Source organism: Passer montanus, unplaced genomic scaffold, assembly GCF_014805655.1.
Source record: "Passer montanus isolate IOZ18808 unplaced genomic scaffold, ASM1480565v1 scaffold116, whole genome shotgun sequence".
Lineage (NCBI taxonomy): Eukaryota > Metazoa > Chordata > Aves > Passeriformes > Passeridae > Passer > Passer montanus.
Window position 1 is genome coordinate 135,073 of NW_024358278.1, and position 14,600 is coordinate 149,672.

At 44.5% G+C, this 14,600-nt stretch overlaps 1 protein-coding gene across 1 annotated transcript in view; it reads left to right on the forward strand.

Moving 5' to 3' along the window:
* The window catches only part of URB1 (URB1 ribosome biogenesis homolog), a 42,046-nt gene extending 27,489 nt beyond the window's left edge, over positions 1–14,557 (forward strand). Inside the window, 16 exon segments of the mRNA XM_039696986.1 lie at positions 85–262; positions 690–748; positions 891–1,084; positions 2,685–2,795; positions 2,885–2,948; positions 3,725–3,896; positions 4,416–4,518; positions 7,326–7,486; positions 7,839–7,950; positions 8,248–8,354; positions 8,880–9,023; positions 9,655–9,764; positions 10,393–10,569; positions 10,895–11,136; positions 12,161–12,760; positions 13,366–14,557. Of these exon segments, the coding sequence (XP_039552920.1) occupies positions 85–262; positions 690–748; positions 891–1,084; positions 2,685–2,795; positions 2,885–2,948; positions 3,725–3,896; positions 4,416–4,518; positions 7,326–7,486; positions 7,839–7,950; positions 8,248–8,354; positions 8,880–9,023; positions 9,655–9,764; positions 10,393–10,569; positions 10,895–11,136; positions 12,161–12,760; positions 13,366–13,577 (2,746 nt within the window). The 3' untranslated portion in view covers positions 13,578–14,557.
* The last annotated feature ends 43 nt before the right edge of the window (positions 14,558–14,600 follow it).

Genomic DNA, 14,600 nt, shown 5'->3' on the forward strand with positions numbered 1-14,600 from the left:
TGCACTTTGGCAGCAAAACATCTTTGACATATACAAAACCAACTTAAAATATTAATAAAGAAATCAACAACTATCTTTCTGCAGTTGGGCCGTGGCAGATGCCATATCCACAGTACTTAAAAACTCAGAGGAGCTGCATTCCTGGAGGAGAAATCTCTTGTCAGCCTGCATAAAGGGGTTAGTTGCCATGTACAGCAGCAGTAAAGATGAAAGCAAGCAAGAAGTGGAGAGATCCATGCTGCTGAGGCTAGAGGAATTACTGGTGAGACTTCTTATCTGCTTTGCCACAGTGGGACTGTATGCAAATGTGTGATTGGGCAGTTGTAGATTTTGAAAATACAGATTGGGCTTGATATCCTGTTTTATGGATTATGGTTTCCATGGACTTCTAACAGCTTTTGCAGAGTCCTGATAATCCTTTATATGAAGCAATTTTATGTTCTTGATGATGGCTTTCTTGTAAGAATCCTCTTTGAGGCCCCTGCTCCCAGACCAACAAAACACTTGCAGTTTCCTTTGAACCAGGAATTGGGATTGTTGTGTCCAAGAGCTTTTTTCCCTTTATCCTGTGATCATCCCACATGAGTGTTTGGCTTGCTTGTTCTTAATGTGTCCCTTGAACAAAAATTGCTGTAGAAGCTCCGTGTGCCAAATGTAAACCAGCACCTCTTTTTACTTGCTGCACACAGTGTGTGGTTGAAGAAGTGGACCCAGATGACTGGTGCAACCTGGTGAAGACAGGACTCAAGTAAGTGTTTTAAATTTGATTTGGTTTTACTAAGTTCATTTTCTTTGCCAAGTTCTCATTTCTTAAACAACTCTTAGTTAACTCAAGCAGGTTTCCTTGGGATTGATTACAATCTGACTTCTCTGTGGTCCTTCTCCCAAAGGTACCGTTACAGAGATGAAACATTTCTGAAGGTCCTGAACGTTGCCATCCAGTTACTGTACAAGAAAGACTCCTCACTTAGTCAGAGCTTAGTCAAGCTCTCCAAACTTCACATGATGGTCACACAGCACTCTCTATTTTTGTCAGCCATCCTGAGGTCAAGAGAAGAAGATGGCATGAACACCCAGACAAGAGGTATTTTTTAGTCATCTTCCCATACTTAATACAGGTGATCTTGTCTTTCTTGCGTTATATTCTCTCCATCCAGTGAGACACCCACCTACTTGCAGAGTTACTAACAGTTCCAGAATATTGGCATTTAGATTGGATACAAATGCTTGCATACACTTGTTACACTGATTTTAGCTGGTTTTAAACACTTCTGTTTATAAAACTACTGGAAAGGTGGGTTTAGGTTTTTAGTTTGGTTTGGGTTTTTGTTTGTTTGTTTGTTTTTCTGGTATTTTTAACCCAGTCGAAGTCTTGGATTGATTATTTTGGTTTCTGTGAGGCAGTTAGTGTAAGATCACTAAGGTGCACATAGGTCCTGTGATGTTTAAACCTGTTTTAAAACAGGTTGATACAGGAGATTTAAAGTTGATTTTGCAAGTTTTATCAAAAATGGGAATTTAAATTGCATGTATCTCATACTGCCACCTTTCATGAGGAATATCCTTCCAGAGGAATATAAATTGGATGCTAGTTCATGTATAGGATTGGCTTTGTTTCTTCTTCACTGGCAACTAAAATCCTGCCTGACTTTGAACCACATTTAATCTACATAGACCTCAGCTTTTGTCCACTGTACAGGGGTTTGGGATTCAGTGATTGAAGGAGCTGTGTAAGAGAAGAGGGGGAGGTTTTCAGAGCAGCATGTTGATAACAATTTTTTGTTTATTGATGAGCAACATGTAAACAAGCTTTCAAGTTTTAAAACACCTGAAAAGAGAAAAAAGCTCTTGTGAAATCACCAATTGAGTGAAATTAAAAATAAGGAATAGATTTTGCTGCTTACTGTATGTATACTGTACTGTCTACCAATGGAGTGTGTTTCTGTAGATCAGCAGGATGGATTCTTTGAGGCCAGCTGCTATTCCAGAAGCTTGGTGTCACAAGTGCACTCACTCAGGCTGGTACTTCAGGAGCTCTTCAGTTTTGGCATGCATTTTATATTCCTGCACATAACTAGGGTCAAAGCCCAGGCCTTTGTAGATACTGGGAGTAGAGAAATCTGGAGTCGAGCCTTGAGTGTGCTACAGACAGCCCATTTGTTTTTGAGGAACCCAGTCACTTACACTTTCTGCTTCTCAGTTAGTTACAGAGCAAAGGTGGATAATTTTTGTACCCCACAGGACAGAGTTCCTGTGGTTCACAAACAAACTGCAGTGCTGGAGTCCTTGAGGAGGTTGCTAGGATGTCTGCCTTTCTCTGTGCAACTCCTGAGCTCATTCCAGATGCCCTCCTGGGGAGGAAGGAGTGAAGCTGAGCAGGACAGGGCACAGCACTCCTCTTCAGGGAGCGGGTGTGTTGGAATGCTCCTGCAGAGTAGTGTTCCACACTGGGGACCTCACCTGGCCAAGTGGCTTCTGTGTTCAGCTTGGGAATACTGTTTTAAGATGTTCCCTTGAATTAAATGCATCAAAATGAACCTTCAGTGTATTGGGGAAATGGGCTGTGGTATCTTTAGAGATGCTGATGTAAAATGTCCAGTGCTGTGTGTGCATCCATTTGGACTGGGTCTTGGGGTGTTGATTTGTGACTGAGAGCTGCAGGGCTCAAGCTGTGCTTGTTCCAGAGGCGCTGGTGGACATTCTGCTGACAGCTGTGCAGCTCAGCCCCTCTCTGTGTGAGAGCAGTCACCTCCCAGTGCTGCTGGGAGCCTATGGGGCCACGCTGAGCACTGTAGGTGAGTGTTAGCCTGGCAAAGGCACTTCCTTCTGCATCTTGGTCTTGTGTCCACACGTCACTAACTTTGGGTTCAATCTTGGGTTTTAGATCAGAAGATGCTGCTGTTGCTTCAGTTGTATGAGAAGAATAATCAAAGTCTTTTAAACTCCAGGTAAGCTGAACACCTAACTTTGTTGGGCAAACTACACACAGGTAGTCTCACAACTGGTATTTTTCCAGGATCTCATTTTCAAATGAAGGAGACAGTGAAAAAGGTGAAACCTAAAGATGAATGTTGCTTTTGGAAACACTTTTACTACACATTTCCTATTCTTAATGTAATTCTCTTATGTAGCCCAGACTTCTGTGTGTCTGTAGGTTAGATGACTCTCATTTCTGGAGTCACTCACTCTCCATAATTGGGAATCACTGTAGGGGTCTTCTCACAGATGGGAGGCTGAACCACAAGTCACTAATGAACTTTTCCCTTTCCTATACCCAAGCAGTCCACAGGAAAGTCTGTTGCCAACAATTGTGTTTTGGTCTGCCTTCCTCACATGCACTTTGCTGTCTTGGAGGCAGGAGCAGAAATAGCTTCAGCAGTGCAAGAGCACTGGCTCAGGCAGCTGAGGCAGGTCTGGATTCCTGTCCCTTCATGCAGCTGCTGTCATCCTTAGCTGCACTTACAGCTTAAATCCATAGGTGCCTCTGAATGGGCACATTCTGGCTTGGATGGACAGGGGAGGGCAGAGTGAGTGAGACACCCTCAGACTAAATTTGAAAAGCTTTGGGATGGATGGAAAAGGTGTTGCCAGTGAAACGAGTTATAGTTTCAAGTCCCACAGGGTACTAACTACAAGTGAGGACAAAATTTTGGTACTAATTGATCTCCTCTGTAATTGCTTTTGGCTCTGTTGCCTAATGTGTTTACCTTTAACAATGTTTAAGGATCCTGCTGTGGGGTCCAGCTGCTGTGGAGCACCACAAGACTTGCAAGAGTCTGGGGAAGTCTTTGTGGCAGCAGCCAAGCATGGAGGAGATTCTGTGTCTGCTGGATCGAGAGAAGATGATGAAGACTATTCTGTCGTTCCCTCAGCATCGCCGGCTGCTGCCATCACAGGTGCTTTCAGTTCAGCCTATCCATGGTTACCCTTCTTTGGATATGCAGGAAGACCCTTGAGCCGTTCATGTCTTGCATCCATGTAGTACACGGCAGTTTGTTTCCATCAGGAGAGTAATTTCGATTCATAGGAGGAATTAGTTCTTCAGGAGCACTTTTCAAAGTAATCGCAAGATACGGGCCACATCTAGTCGGCAGGGGTGATAGTGCATTGCAAAGGTTGTCATGTATGTGAGACCAGGATTGGACAGCCCAAGGATCCACTGGCTCTCCAGCCTTTCTTACAGTTTTCTGGATTGCTTCTGTAGCTGTTGATGCTGCTCAGGGTAAATAGTTGTGGATATAGTCTCATAGTGAAAGCCGGGTTTAAACGCAAGCATGTCTCACCCTGTGTTGCATTGTATTTTACCAGGTGTAGTATCAAGTGGTTTATAGTGGGATGAGGTGGTTGTGGAAGTTTGAAACCAAGCCTGAAATTGGTGTTGTTCCTTACAAATACTGATTTGGATTTGGTTTCAGGGGATACAAGAGTCACTATATAAAGATGAAACAATGAAGAGCCTAGATGACTTCTATGATCCTTGTTTCCTACTTCCGCTCTTCAGTGAACTGACCAGACCAGGTAAGTGCATGTTTCTCTTTGGTATTTAGTGTCAGGTTGCTCTGCTGCAGGAGCTGCACCTGGAGTGCAGTTATCCCTGATCCAAGAGCTAATACTGCAAGGAATTTGTGCCTGACTCAAGAGGGAAGAAACAAACTACTGTGAGGGCTGTGACTGAACTGGCTGGAGATCTGGCCTGTTACAGAACAGGGAAATTTCAGCCAACTAATTTTCTACCAGACAGATGGGCATGAGGCCAGTGTGTTTCACAAATCGGCTGGTGCTCTGAACTGTCAGCAAGTTTATTGTCTGGCATGAATCGGCTTTGCACATGCATATCCCTGCTGTGCTCCACGGACACACTGTCCCTGAAGAGAGCCCTCAGAGGTCAAAGGAAGACAAGAAGCCTGAGGGATTTCCTAACCAGCTCTCTCCCTGTGTTGGTTATGGTTAAGCACTGTGTAGTTACAGCTGGATTTGTCTTTCCACAGCAGTAATACTAGAAACAATTGGCAGGCTGTTAGTGTCTGTCAGTGAAATCACACTCAGTCCTTTGTTCACCCAGACCCCTGCAAGTACAGCACCTGTTTGGGTGTACTTAGCCTGTTCTTAGCTATGGTTTGAACTGCTCTGTATAATCCCAGCAGCAGGAAAAGAACTGTCTTTTAAGTCCTCTGAGGAGAAAAGGTACCTGAGCTATCTGGCACTTTGCAGTTGGAGAGATCTTAGACAATCCAGTTAATGCTGGGGCTTTGAGGTGCACAGGGAGGAAGAGCATGGACAGCTGGTGTCTTTGGAACCTGGTGCTGATAGCTGGAGAAGGGGCACCCTGCCAGCAGCACTCACCCTGTGGAGGGAGGGATTTGGTGTCTGTTGCAGCCCCCGCAGCAGTGCAACTACTCGGTGGCTGCTGATATGGGAAGCACCAAGGTGGAGGCAGTTGTGTACATCATGTTCTTGTGGAGCTGTGAAGACAGTGGCTGTTCTGAATCTGAACCTGGAGAGGAGAAAATAGCCCTCTTAGCTTCTCCATACAGAGTGAGAGTCTGTGTCTTAGGAGGGGAATTTTTAAAGGGCCCAAATGATTTATGAGTCCCAGTCCCATGGTGCTTTTAAACCATGTCAGCTCCTCTTGGAATTCCCAGTTCTTTATTTATTTGCTCTTTGTCCTGGCTGCACAGTGCCATCAGAATACATAAACATGGACTTCTTGCAGTGTTTAGTGCTTGCTGAGGAAAAAGTAAGTCTGGGGCTGGGCAGATAGCAAAGTCTATCTATCTTTAGCTCTGATAAGCATCTTATGGAAAACTTTTCCATCCTGGTTCTCAAGGTCCTTTAAATAAGCTGTGTGTCAGACATAGAATTAAATTGGGGTGCTTTTCTAATAAGAGCTTGTTATTTTATGTCAGTTATTGAACACATTCTCCAGGGGCAGCAGGATGGAAAATATTACCACTGCATGTTTTCAGTGAAGGAAAGTTTTCCAAATAAATCTTCTTGTGGACTGCTGAAGTGAGAACCTTGGATTTCATTCTGTAGCACTTTGTCACAGTGTGAATGGTTAGTGCACATCAGCTTGAAGGAGGGCAGAGTGGTGGCCCTGGGACAAATGGCAGTGGCTGGTGGGGAAGTCGAGACCCTGCTTTACCTGGCCCATAAGCAACAGAGATGGCAGTAAGAAACTGCCAGGCATAAAACTGAGTTTTAGTAGTTCTAGTAGTAGAGAAAAAGATGAGAGAAATAGGCCAGGTGCTGGTACAGGGACAGAAATAATCTGTGATTTTTTAAATGTAGTTTTTCACATAAATACATACATGCATATATACATGTGTGTACATATATATACATATTTACACACACACTAGTCTGTGGGGTCAGTGATAGGAGAGGAAATCAGTGGACCCAATATAGGTACTTGGCAGTAAGATTGCAGCCTCTTCTTAAATAGGAATATTTGTTTCTAGAAACTTCCTCTTGACCTTCAGTGTGAATGACAAGAAAATACATGAATATTATTTCTAAACTTATGGTACATTTGTAGCTGGTAAAATACCACTGAGGTGCCACTGTGCTCCATTCCTGGAGATAAGGTGGAAGGTTCACACCAAGTAATTTCTAGCCATTAGTGAGTGGAAATGGCAGCAACGCTTCAAAACACACAGAACACAGACCCTTAAAGGAGAAACTCCTAATCCTGATGGCAAACTACTGTGAAAGCTAAATGCTACATTGAAGGGCATGTTTCCTGATTTCTCTTGGGCTGATTTCTGGTCATTGCTGGATTTTGTTTTTCTTAGAAGGGCTCAGGGGTACAGCTGAGTACTTGGCTCAGAGCATGCCTTACCACAAGAGTCACTTGTGCCTGCACAGGGACAACTGCTGTGGATTATGGGCTATTTATGTGTTATTCTCCCATCCTTTCTGTTACAGAAACTTTTTAATGCTGATCTTTCAGGTGCCCTATAATGCTCTGGAGAGATGAACTTCCCCTCTTGTTGTTCTTTGTACTCAGCTTCCCTGAACCAATGAGATACAAAGATGTCTTTACAGAATTTGCCCCTAATTTTGCATGGCCTGGTGGGCAGGATCATCCCTGTCTCACGTAAATGAGAACAGCTCAGGTAAAGAATTCCTGTTCAGAGTGAATTGCTGGAGCCTTTGTCAGCTGGAGGAGCCTTCATGCACTGGGGTCATAGTTTGTGGGGGACAGGCAGAAATGGGTGCTCAAGAGCAGAAACGTCAGGGATATGGTTCTGTTACACACGCTGGGACGTGTCAGTGCTAACGCACCAGGTGCTTTCTGCTTCTCTTCCCCCATCCCCTCACAGAGTGTGTGGTGGCATGTCACAAGTTTGTGGAAGTCAATGCCCTGGGTCTCACAGTGGCTGCCCTGAGCAGCTACGACCCCAACATGAGAGCGGCTGCGTATTTTGTCCTGGCTTCCTTCCGCTCCCATCTGGAAGGGGCTCGCTTCCGAGAGAAGAGCCAGGTAAGCCATTGCCAGTTTGGCAGGGGAGACCTTGTAGGTCATGGATGTGTGTAAGAGAGATGTTGCCTCGCTCATCCACCTACGTGCATGTGGTGAGACAGCTAAAAGAAGCATTTTATCCTCTCTCACATTGTTTCTCTGTGTTTCCTCCTGTTATAACCAGTGGACAGAGAAAGGGGAAAATATGTTTTAGAAATTCTTGGGAATTTTGTGTGTAGGAATAGAAATCCTGATGGAATTGATATTTGACCAGTATGGCCTATGAAATGTCCCAGAAGCTGATTGATGTCTTGGTGCTCCTGTTGTGCTCATTTGGACTGTGCTTCAGGCTTCTCTCCCTGGGCTCTTGCAGTTGCTGTATCTCTTGGATGCTGTGCAGAATGGAATCAGGCAGCCAAACCTCAGATTCACCTTCTCCCTGACCCTCTATGTTGCTCGTGTGGCACAGCAGATCCTGAAGCCAGGTACTGGAACTTGCTGCATGTGTCACTGCTGGGGTGAAGAACAGAGCCTTGGGGAGTGTTGATCTCCTCACCTGCTTTGTGCTCGTGCCCTCTTGACTGAGCTTTTTGTTCTGGGGAAGAGAAGGGGAGGGTGGGCAGCAGTCGAGTGAGCCTCAGAGCAAAGGCCTTCTGCAGTTGCTGGGCTGTTCTCCCAGCTTGGAACACTGCACACTCACTGCAGCTTCCACGTATTGTCGTCCATGGTTGTGGATTGGGAACATTGTCCTCCTCCACAATGCCAGCTTTTTCTCTTCACAGAGGATCACATGTACATAAAGGTGAACAGATTTCTTCTGTCACACCAGTATTTGGACCTGAGGAAGGTACCAGGCTTTTTTCAGCTTTTCTACAGTTTTGATTTTGAGGTAAGAGTCCCACTTTAGGTATCCAGTAATTCTTCAGAAATGTATTAAAACCAGCTGTGAACATACAATGAAATCTCATTTTCCCATAGGTAGTTAATTAGAGGCATATTTCTTATGTTTCATATTGGAATAAAAAATGTTATTTCTGTGGGGTTTTTGTTGTTTTCTCAATACTAACGCACAATGAGTTGTGCTGTGTGTGCTCTGTGAGCACAATAAACAGAATGTTCTGCCCCGGCTAGATGCAATTCCTCTTTTTGTTTAGATTAGTAACATTGAGTTCAACTGAAGTAATTTAGGAGCAGCAACTTCTAAAATTCCATTTCCATTGCATGTTTGGGCTGCAGGCTGACTGTTCCCAATGGATGTTAGTGATTAAATGTGATAGGAATGGAAAATGAGAAGTCCGGAACAAGCAGTAGTAAGCCCTGAGCTGGCACTCAGAAGGAACCAGGTTTTTGTGCTGTTATGAGCAGGTATTCTTTGGAAATGTCTGATGGTGGTATTTTTCTTCGTGGCTTCCAGTACAAAACAGAGCGTGAGTGGATCCTCAGATTTCTTGGGGAAGGGCTGCGTGACAAACATTGCTATGAGCTTTATGACTACCAGAGGATTTTCCAGGTCATTCTTTCCTTTTTCAACAGTCCTTTGTGTGACGAGGGCTCCCAGGTAAGAATTGAAAAAGGAAGTTCCAAAAAACCCCAAACTACACAGGTTTGCGTGGCTTCAAAATCCCAAGTGCAAACCAGAAAGGAACAGCTGACTCTGCCTTTGTCCTCTTGAAAATCTGTTCCTTGTTGGTTTTGTGTATGCGTGAAGGGGGTAATACTTGCTTGTGTCTGAATCAGTCCCATCCTTATCCCCTGAAACTGGAACAGGTTCCTGCCATCATGGAGCCTCATGTGGGTGTCGTGGTTTTACTCCTACAGTCAGGGCCTTTTCTTTTTTTGGGGTCCCTATTCCCCAACCAGTGCATTTGTTACCTGAACAGTGCTTCAGCAGGAGGGAGACTCACATGCCAGGAGCTCTCAGGTTTGGGAGCATCCACTCTGAGTATTTCAGGTATTAAAACCTTGAATAGATAAAAGATAAAATTGTCTTGCTACCTGAATACTTCTTATCAGAGCAGCACCTGTGGTATGAAGCTTTGAAGAGAGAATGTCTTTCCTTCCCTGGTGTTGCTGAGAACAGGTGGTGTTCATTTTACCTTGAAGTTGATCAGATACCAGCCAAATTGCTAATTTTAAGTTAGATAATTAGAGCCTGACTGTAAAAGAATAAGTTCCATGTTCTCTTTCAGAGACGTATTCTGGAGATATTACAGAGTGCTGCCCGTGTCACCAGAGCTGCCTATGAGCTGGTACAGGATCACAGCCTCCTCACATGGGTCCTGCACAGCTTGGAGAAAAGGTAACCAGAGAAGTACAGGAGAAATGGGAACAATTTTCCTGTCTACAGTAGAAGAATTATATGGCTGAGGATGAAAGAAAGGGTGACAGACATGGAGACAGGGGCCCCAAGGGCTGTACTGGTGGAACTTGCTGAACTCTGAGGTGTCCCTTGTGCTTTTGAAAAGAGAATTAAGATGCTTTGAGGTTGTGGTAGGAGGGGTGATGGTGGGGGGATTTGTGATTTGGAAATGGTGTCTTTGAAAACCTGAAAAAGCGAAACGGCACTTTGTGCTGGTGTCTCTACCTTTTAAATTTCAAGCACCCTCAGTTCACATCCTGTCACAGGAACGGCTGCACAGGAAGTGGCACAGTAATGGATTTGAGCTGTCTAGAATATTTCTCCACCCCTTGCCTCTCCCTCACAAAAAGATCTCTGCTGCATACATAAGAGTGCCCAAAAGTGCCCTAGAATATGGTCCCCTGGGACCAGCTGCTGGTGAGGATCTGCTTTCAATGGGGTTTTCTTTTTTTCTCATTTTTTTGTTTGGTTGGTTGGTTGGTTTTGGTTTGGGGGTTTTTTGGGTTTTTTTTTGTTTTATTTTGTTTGGTTTTTTATTGTTTTGGTTTGTTTTTGTTTTGTCTTTCAGGTTTCTGGAGAGCAAGGTGATAAATAAAATTACTTCCTTAGTCCATACTCTGTGGTTAACAAATACAGGAGTCAAGAGAGAAAAGAAGAATCAATCCCAGGAGAACAGGAAACTTCTTCCTATTCAGCTTGTAAATGAATTTCTCTGTGTTTTGGTCACGTTAATCAAACATATTCGGTAAGTGCTCTGTTTTGTTTTTTGTTTTAGTTGGTTTGCATTTCATCCTCTGTCCAGTTCAAACTTTATTAGGGCCAGGAGGATTTCTTTATCTCTGCTAGATGGATGGCTTTTTTCTCCTTCAGTTTGTGTGTTGAGTAGTGAATTTGGGTGAGATTTCTTTGACGGGAGAATTTAGGTGTTTCAATACATGGGGAATAAAGTGAAATGTGATGCACAGTTGCTGTCAAGTCCTTCGTCCTTAATTCCTGGCCATTCTGACAGTAGGGATTAAGAGCTGTACTGGTGAATTAGCATGCATGGCACTTGTGTTTTCTTTTGACAGGACTAACGTAGATCTGGCCAGGCTGACTGAGTTGTTTGGCACCCTCAGCTCTGTGCTGGAATACCGTGCTGTTGTTGTGGAGGCTTTTAGGGAGATGAGGCGTTTCACGGTCAACGACAGCGTCCTCTCCAGCACGGAGCTGCTGCTGCTGCTGCACAAGTGGAGCCTTGTCAGCAAGGACCTGCAGCTGCAGGAGGACCTGCAGGCCCTGGCTCAGAAGTACCAAAACAAAGAATTGCTCAGTAAGTGCTGAAATAGTTCAAGGAAGGCATATTTTGTTGTAGCTGTTACAGACCAGCAGTTTAATGAGACAAACTTCTCTGGAAGTAGTCCTGATACCTTCTGTCAGACTGATGTACCTTGAGGGAGGAGGAAGGGAAAAGGAAAGGCGTTTTTCAGATCTTCCTTGTGGTGACTTTGAACCTTACCACAATTTGGAAGCTTTGGAGAAACACAGTTTATGAAGGGACGGAGCTTTACAACGAAACTTAGTAGTAAATCAGGCTTGGAGTCAAGCTTTGAAAAAGGGTTTTTTTAATGAAATCTTGAAAGAAAAAACAGTGCCTGGAGGCTTTGTGCTCAATGGTGTGAGTCATTCTGAGCGTGGATGAGAATCTGAAAACAATGTGTAAGTAAAAAAAATAAATAAATAAAGCAAGTGAATGTTAATAGTTGGCATCTCTTGTTGTCGCCAGTTTTGAAGAAATGAAAAAAAGCCAGGACTTGTGTGACTTCTCTTGTTGTCTCTGTGAACAAAAAGTGCAAGTAACTTGGGACTGGGAGGTCTTAAAACAATGCTAGTTTCCTGCAGCAGCAGCTGCTTTTGGTGCACATTAAAGCTTCTGTAGGTTTGTTTAAATGTTCTGTATCAGTTGAGAAAGTATCATGTTTTTAAGGGATTCTATAAAAGCTTTAGCTTTTCTACAATTTTTTCACCCTTTAAAACTCCTCAGAAAGGCCTGAAGAGGGTTTCTGGAGTGATGCTTGTAACTTACTGCATGTGTGGGTTGTGTTGCTCCAGCCTTCAGGATCTTCTCTCGTCTCCAGGCTGAGCGATCCAGTTTGGAGCAGGGCTCCAGCCTGGAGTCCCCGGGAGCTCCCAGAGCCCCTTTGAACAGCGCAGGCTCCATGAGGCTGCTAAACAAGGCTGGTACTTGCCATTGTAACGACTGAATCAACACAGGAGAGCACCTTACTTGCACAATTTTGTACCAGAAAAATCCTTTGGAGTATCTGATGTTTGTTTTGGTGGTGGTTGTCTTACAGAAAATATTAAAGACACAAACAAACCTCAAGGCTCATCTCATGTGTTTCGTCACACTCGGAAGAGGATCGAGGTGGAAGATGACGACACTGCTGCAGATGTGAAAGAGGCTGAGCTGGAGAAATGCAGAGAACATCTGAATTCCATACTTGCCCACTGGGACCCTGTTTTCCCAGCACCACCCTCCACACAGGGAGGGGAGACTCTCAGAGCCGGTGCACCTGGGGGTGAGGCAGTTCCTGTCACCTGTGCATCCATTCAAGTTGTCACTAAGTGGCTGGTGAGGTCCCTGGCTGGGCAGAGCTCCCTTGGGGAGCAGGACGTGTCCCCCGTGCTGAGGTGGCTGCGGGACCGCGTCCTACCACAGCCGGCGGCCGTGCGGGAGATGCTCAGGGACGAGGCACTGAGGAACAACCTCTTCAAGCTTTACACCCGGCTCTGCCAGGCCAGCAGCAGCTCAGCTGGGCTCTCCAGGCAGCTCGGTGCGCTCAGTTCCGTCATGCTCCAGCTCATGGAGGAGCAGGGCGTGTCCAGCACCTTCCACGAGCTTGTGAAATCTCTGTGCCTGTCAGCAACGGTGGAAGAGGATGTGGGCAAGACAGGTGACTCTTCTTCTTCTTATCACTCATGTTATGAGGCAGTGGTGGGAGATACTAGGAAATTGCATGGCTTTTTTAATCCATTAAATCGGTTCTCCCATATCCACCCAGGCTCATGGCTTCCAAAAGCAGAAGCAGTGTCTTTGGTGGGATGGGGGCAGGGATTGGGGGATTGGGCTGCACAGAGCGTTGTCACACTGGGAGGTTTTCTGACACTACAACACTCCCACTCCCTCTAAGAAACTTCCCTTTCAAGGACTAAAATGGAACAAAAGGTATGGAAGGAATATAATTCCAAGAGGGAAAATAGCATGCAAAAAACCCCCAAGTCCATGCAGGCCTGGATGCTGATCCCTATTGCTGGTCAGTGAGAGCATCTGACAGGTCAGATTTCAAACTGCTTTATTTGACAGGAAAATGGTTTGTTCCTTCTTGTGAGCAGGATCGTTGGCTTTGCATGGGCAAAGCCACTCCAGATTTTCCAGCTAGGAAGAGAGTTAGCAAACTCTTTTAAAACATAGTTCTGGAGGTACCTAGCAGCTTGATTTGGTAATACTGTGTGGAAATAGAATATCTGTTCTGATTTTCCTCTCATCTTTCTTCCACAGCTGTTTCTGTATTCCTGACTTCCATTTACGTCGGGGACATGTGGCTTGGAGCACAGGAGCCAGATATGTTACTTACCCATGTCAGATTGGTCTGCACTAGTGCAGATTATGACTTACAGGGTGACTCAGAGACTCCGAAACAAAGAGAAGAAACTCTTATGTCTCTTTGCAAAAAAATTTGGCTACATCAGGGCAATAGTTCAGGGGACTAACACTTCATCTTTAACTTTCTTTGCTCTGTCCTCCTCACCATGAGCCGTGAAAGCCTCCTGAGCTGTTCTCAGACCTACCTTGTTTGGTCAAAAAAAAATCAGTATTTTATTAGTGTGTGCAAACTCAGGGGGAAGGTTTTATTCAACATCTCTGAGGGACATTCAAGCTCCAGTTTCTTTTTTCTTGAAAGTTTGAGACAATACTACTTATGTAATTTTTATTGCAAACATTTTTATCTTTTTGAAGAAGCAGAAAGACTGTTTGTGCATGTGTGTGCCCCTAATATCCATCCTCTCTCTAATACAGGATGGGAAAAAAGGTCTGCAGACCTTCCTACAATGGGGTGCAAGTGCAAAGAACAAGGAGGCAGAGGTTTAGTCACGATGATTTACTTTTTCCTGAAGACCCTGGTTGATTTCATGATACCAAAATCCGTATGAATAGAACACTGGACTTGGGAATCAGGACGGTCTTCTTGGATTTAAAAAAGCTTGAATGCCACTTCAAGACATTTATATCAGACCTGGTTTGTTTTTATTTTCCTTTTTTTAAATTAAGAATTAAAAAAAAAAGCCCATATCCATCGCTGCTGCTGCTGCTGCTGCTGCGATGTGCGACAAAAACCTGTCTTCCCTCTGCCTGGAACAGCTGAGAGATGGAACTAAACCCCAAAGGATTTTCTGCTCAGGGATTATATGTGAGTTTTATTGGGAATTCTCTGAGAAATCTGATAGATTGTTCTTGAATGTGGCCCTGAGGGTAGTTGAGCATGGCAGTCCAGACCTGCAAACAGGCAGTGCCAGAGCGAGAGCCTTTGAAATGTAAACCAGGCTGTATTTAGATGATTGAATCACGACTGTGTGCTGTGCCCAGGTCCTTTGTACAAATACTGTACAGGGAAAAACCAGAACTGCACATTGCTTGTGATATGTATGGAATTTTGGGGGGGTTAAATAAAAACGAGATGCAAATGATAGAATTGCTTGTACGTGTAAATATTCTTGTCCTAAATGAGGCATCAG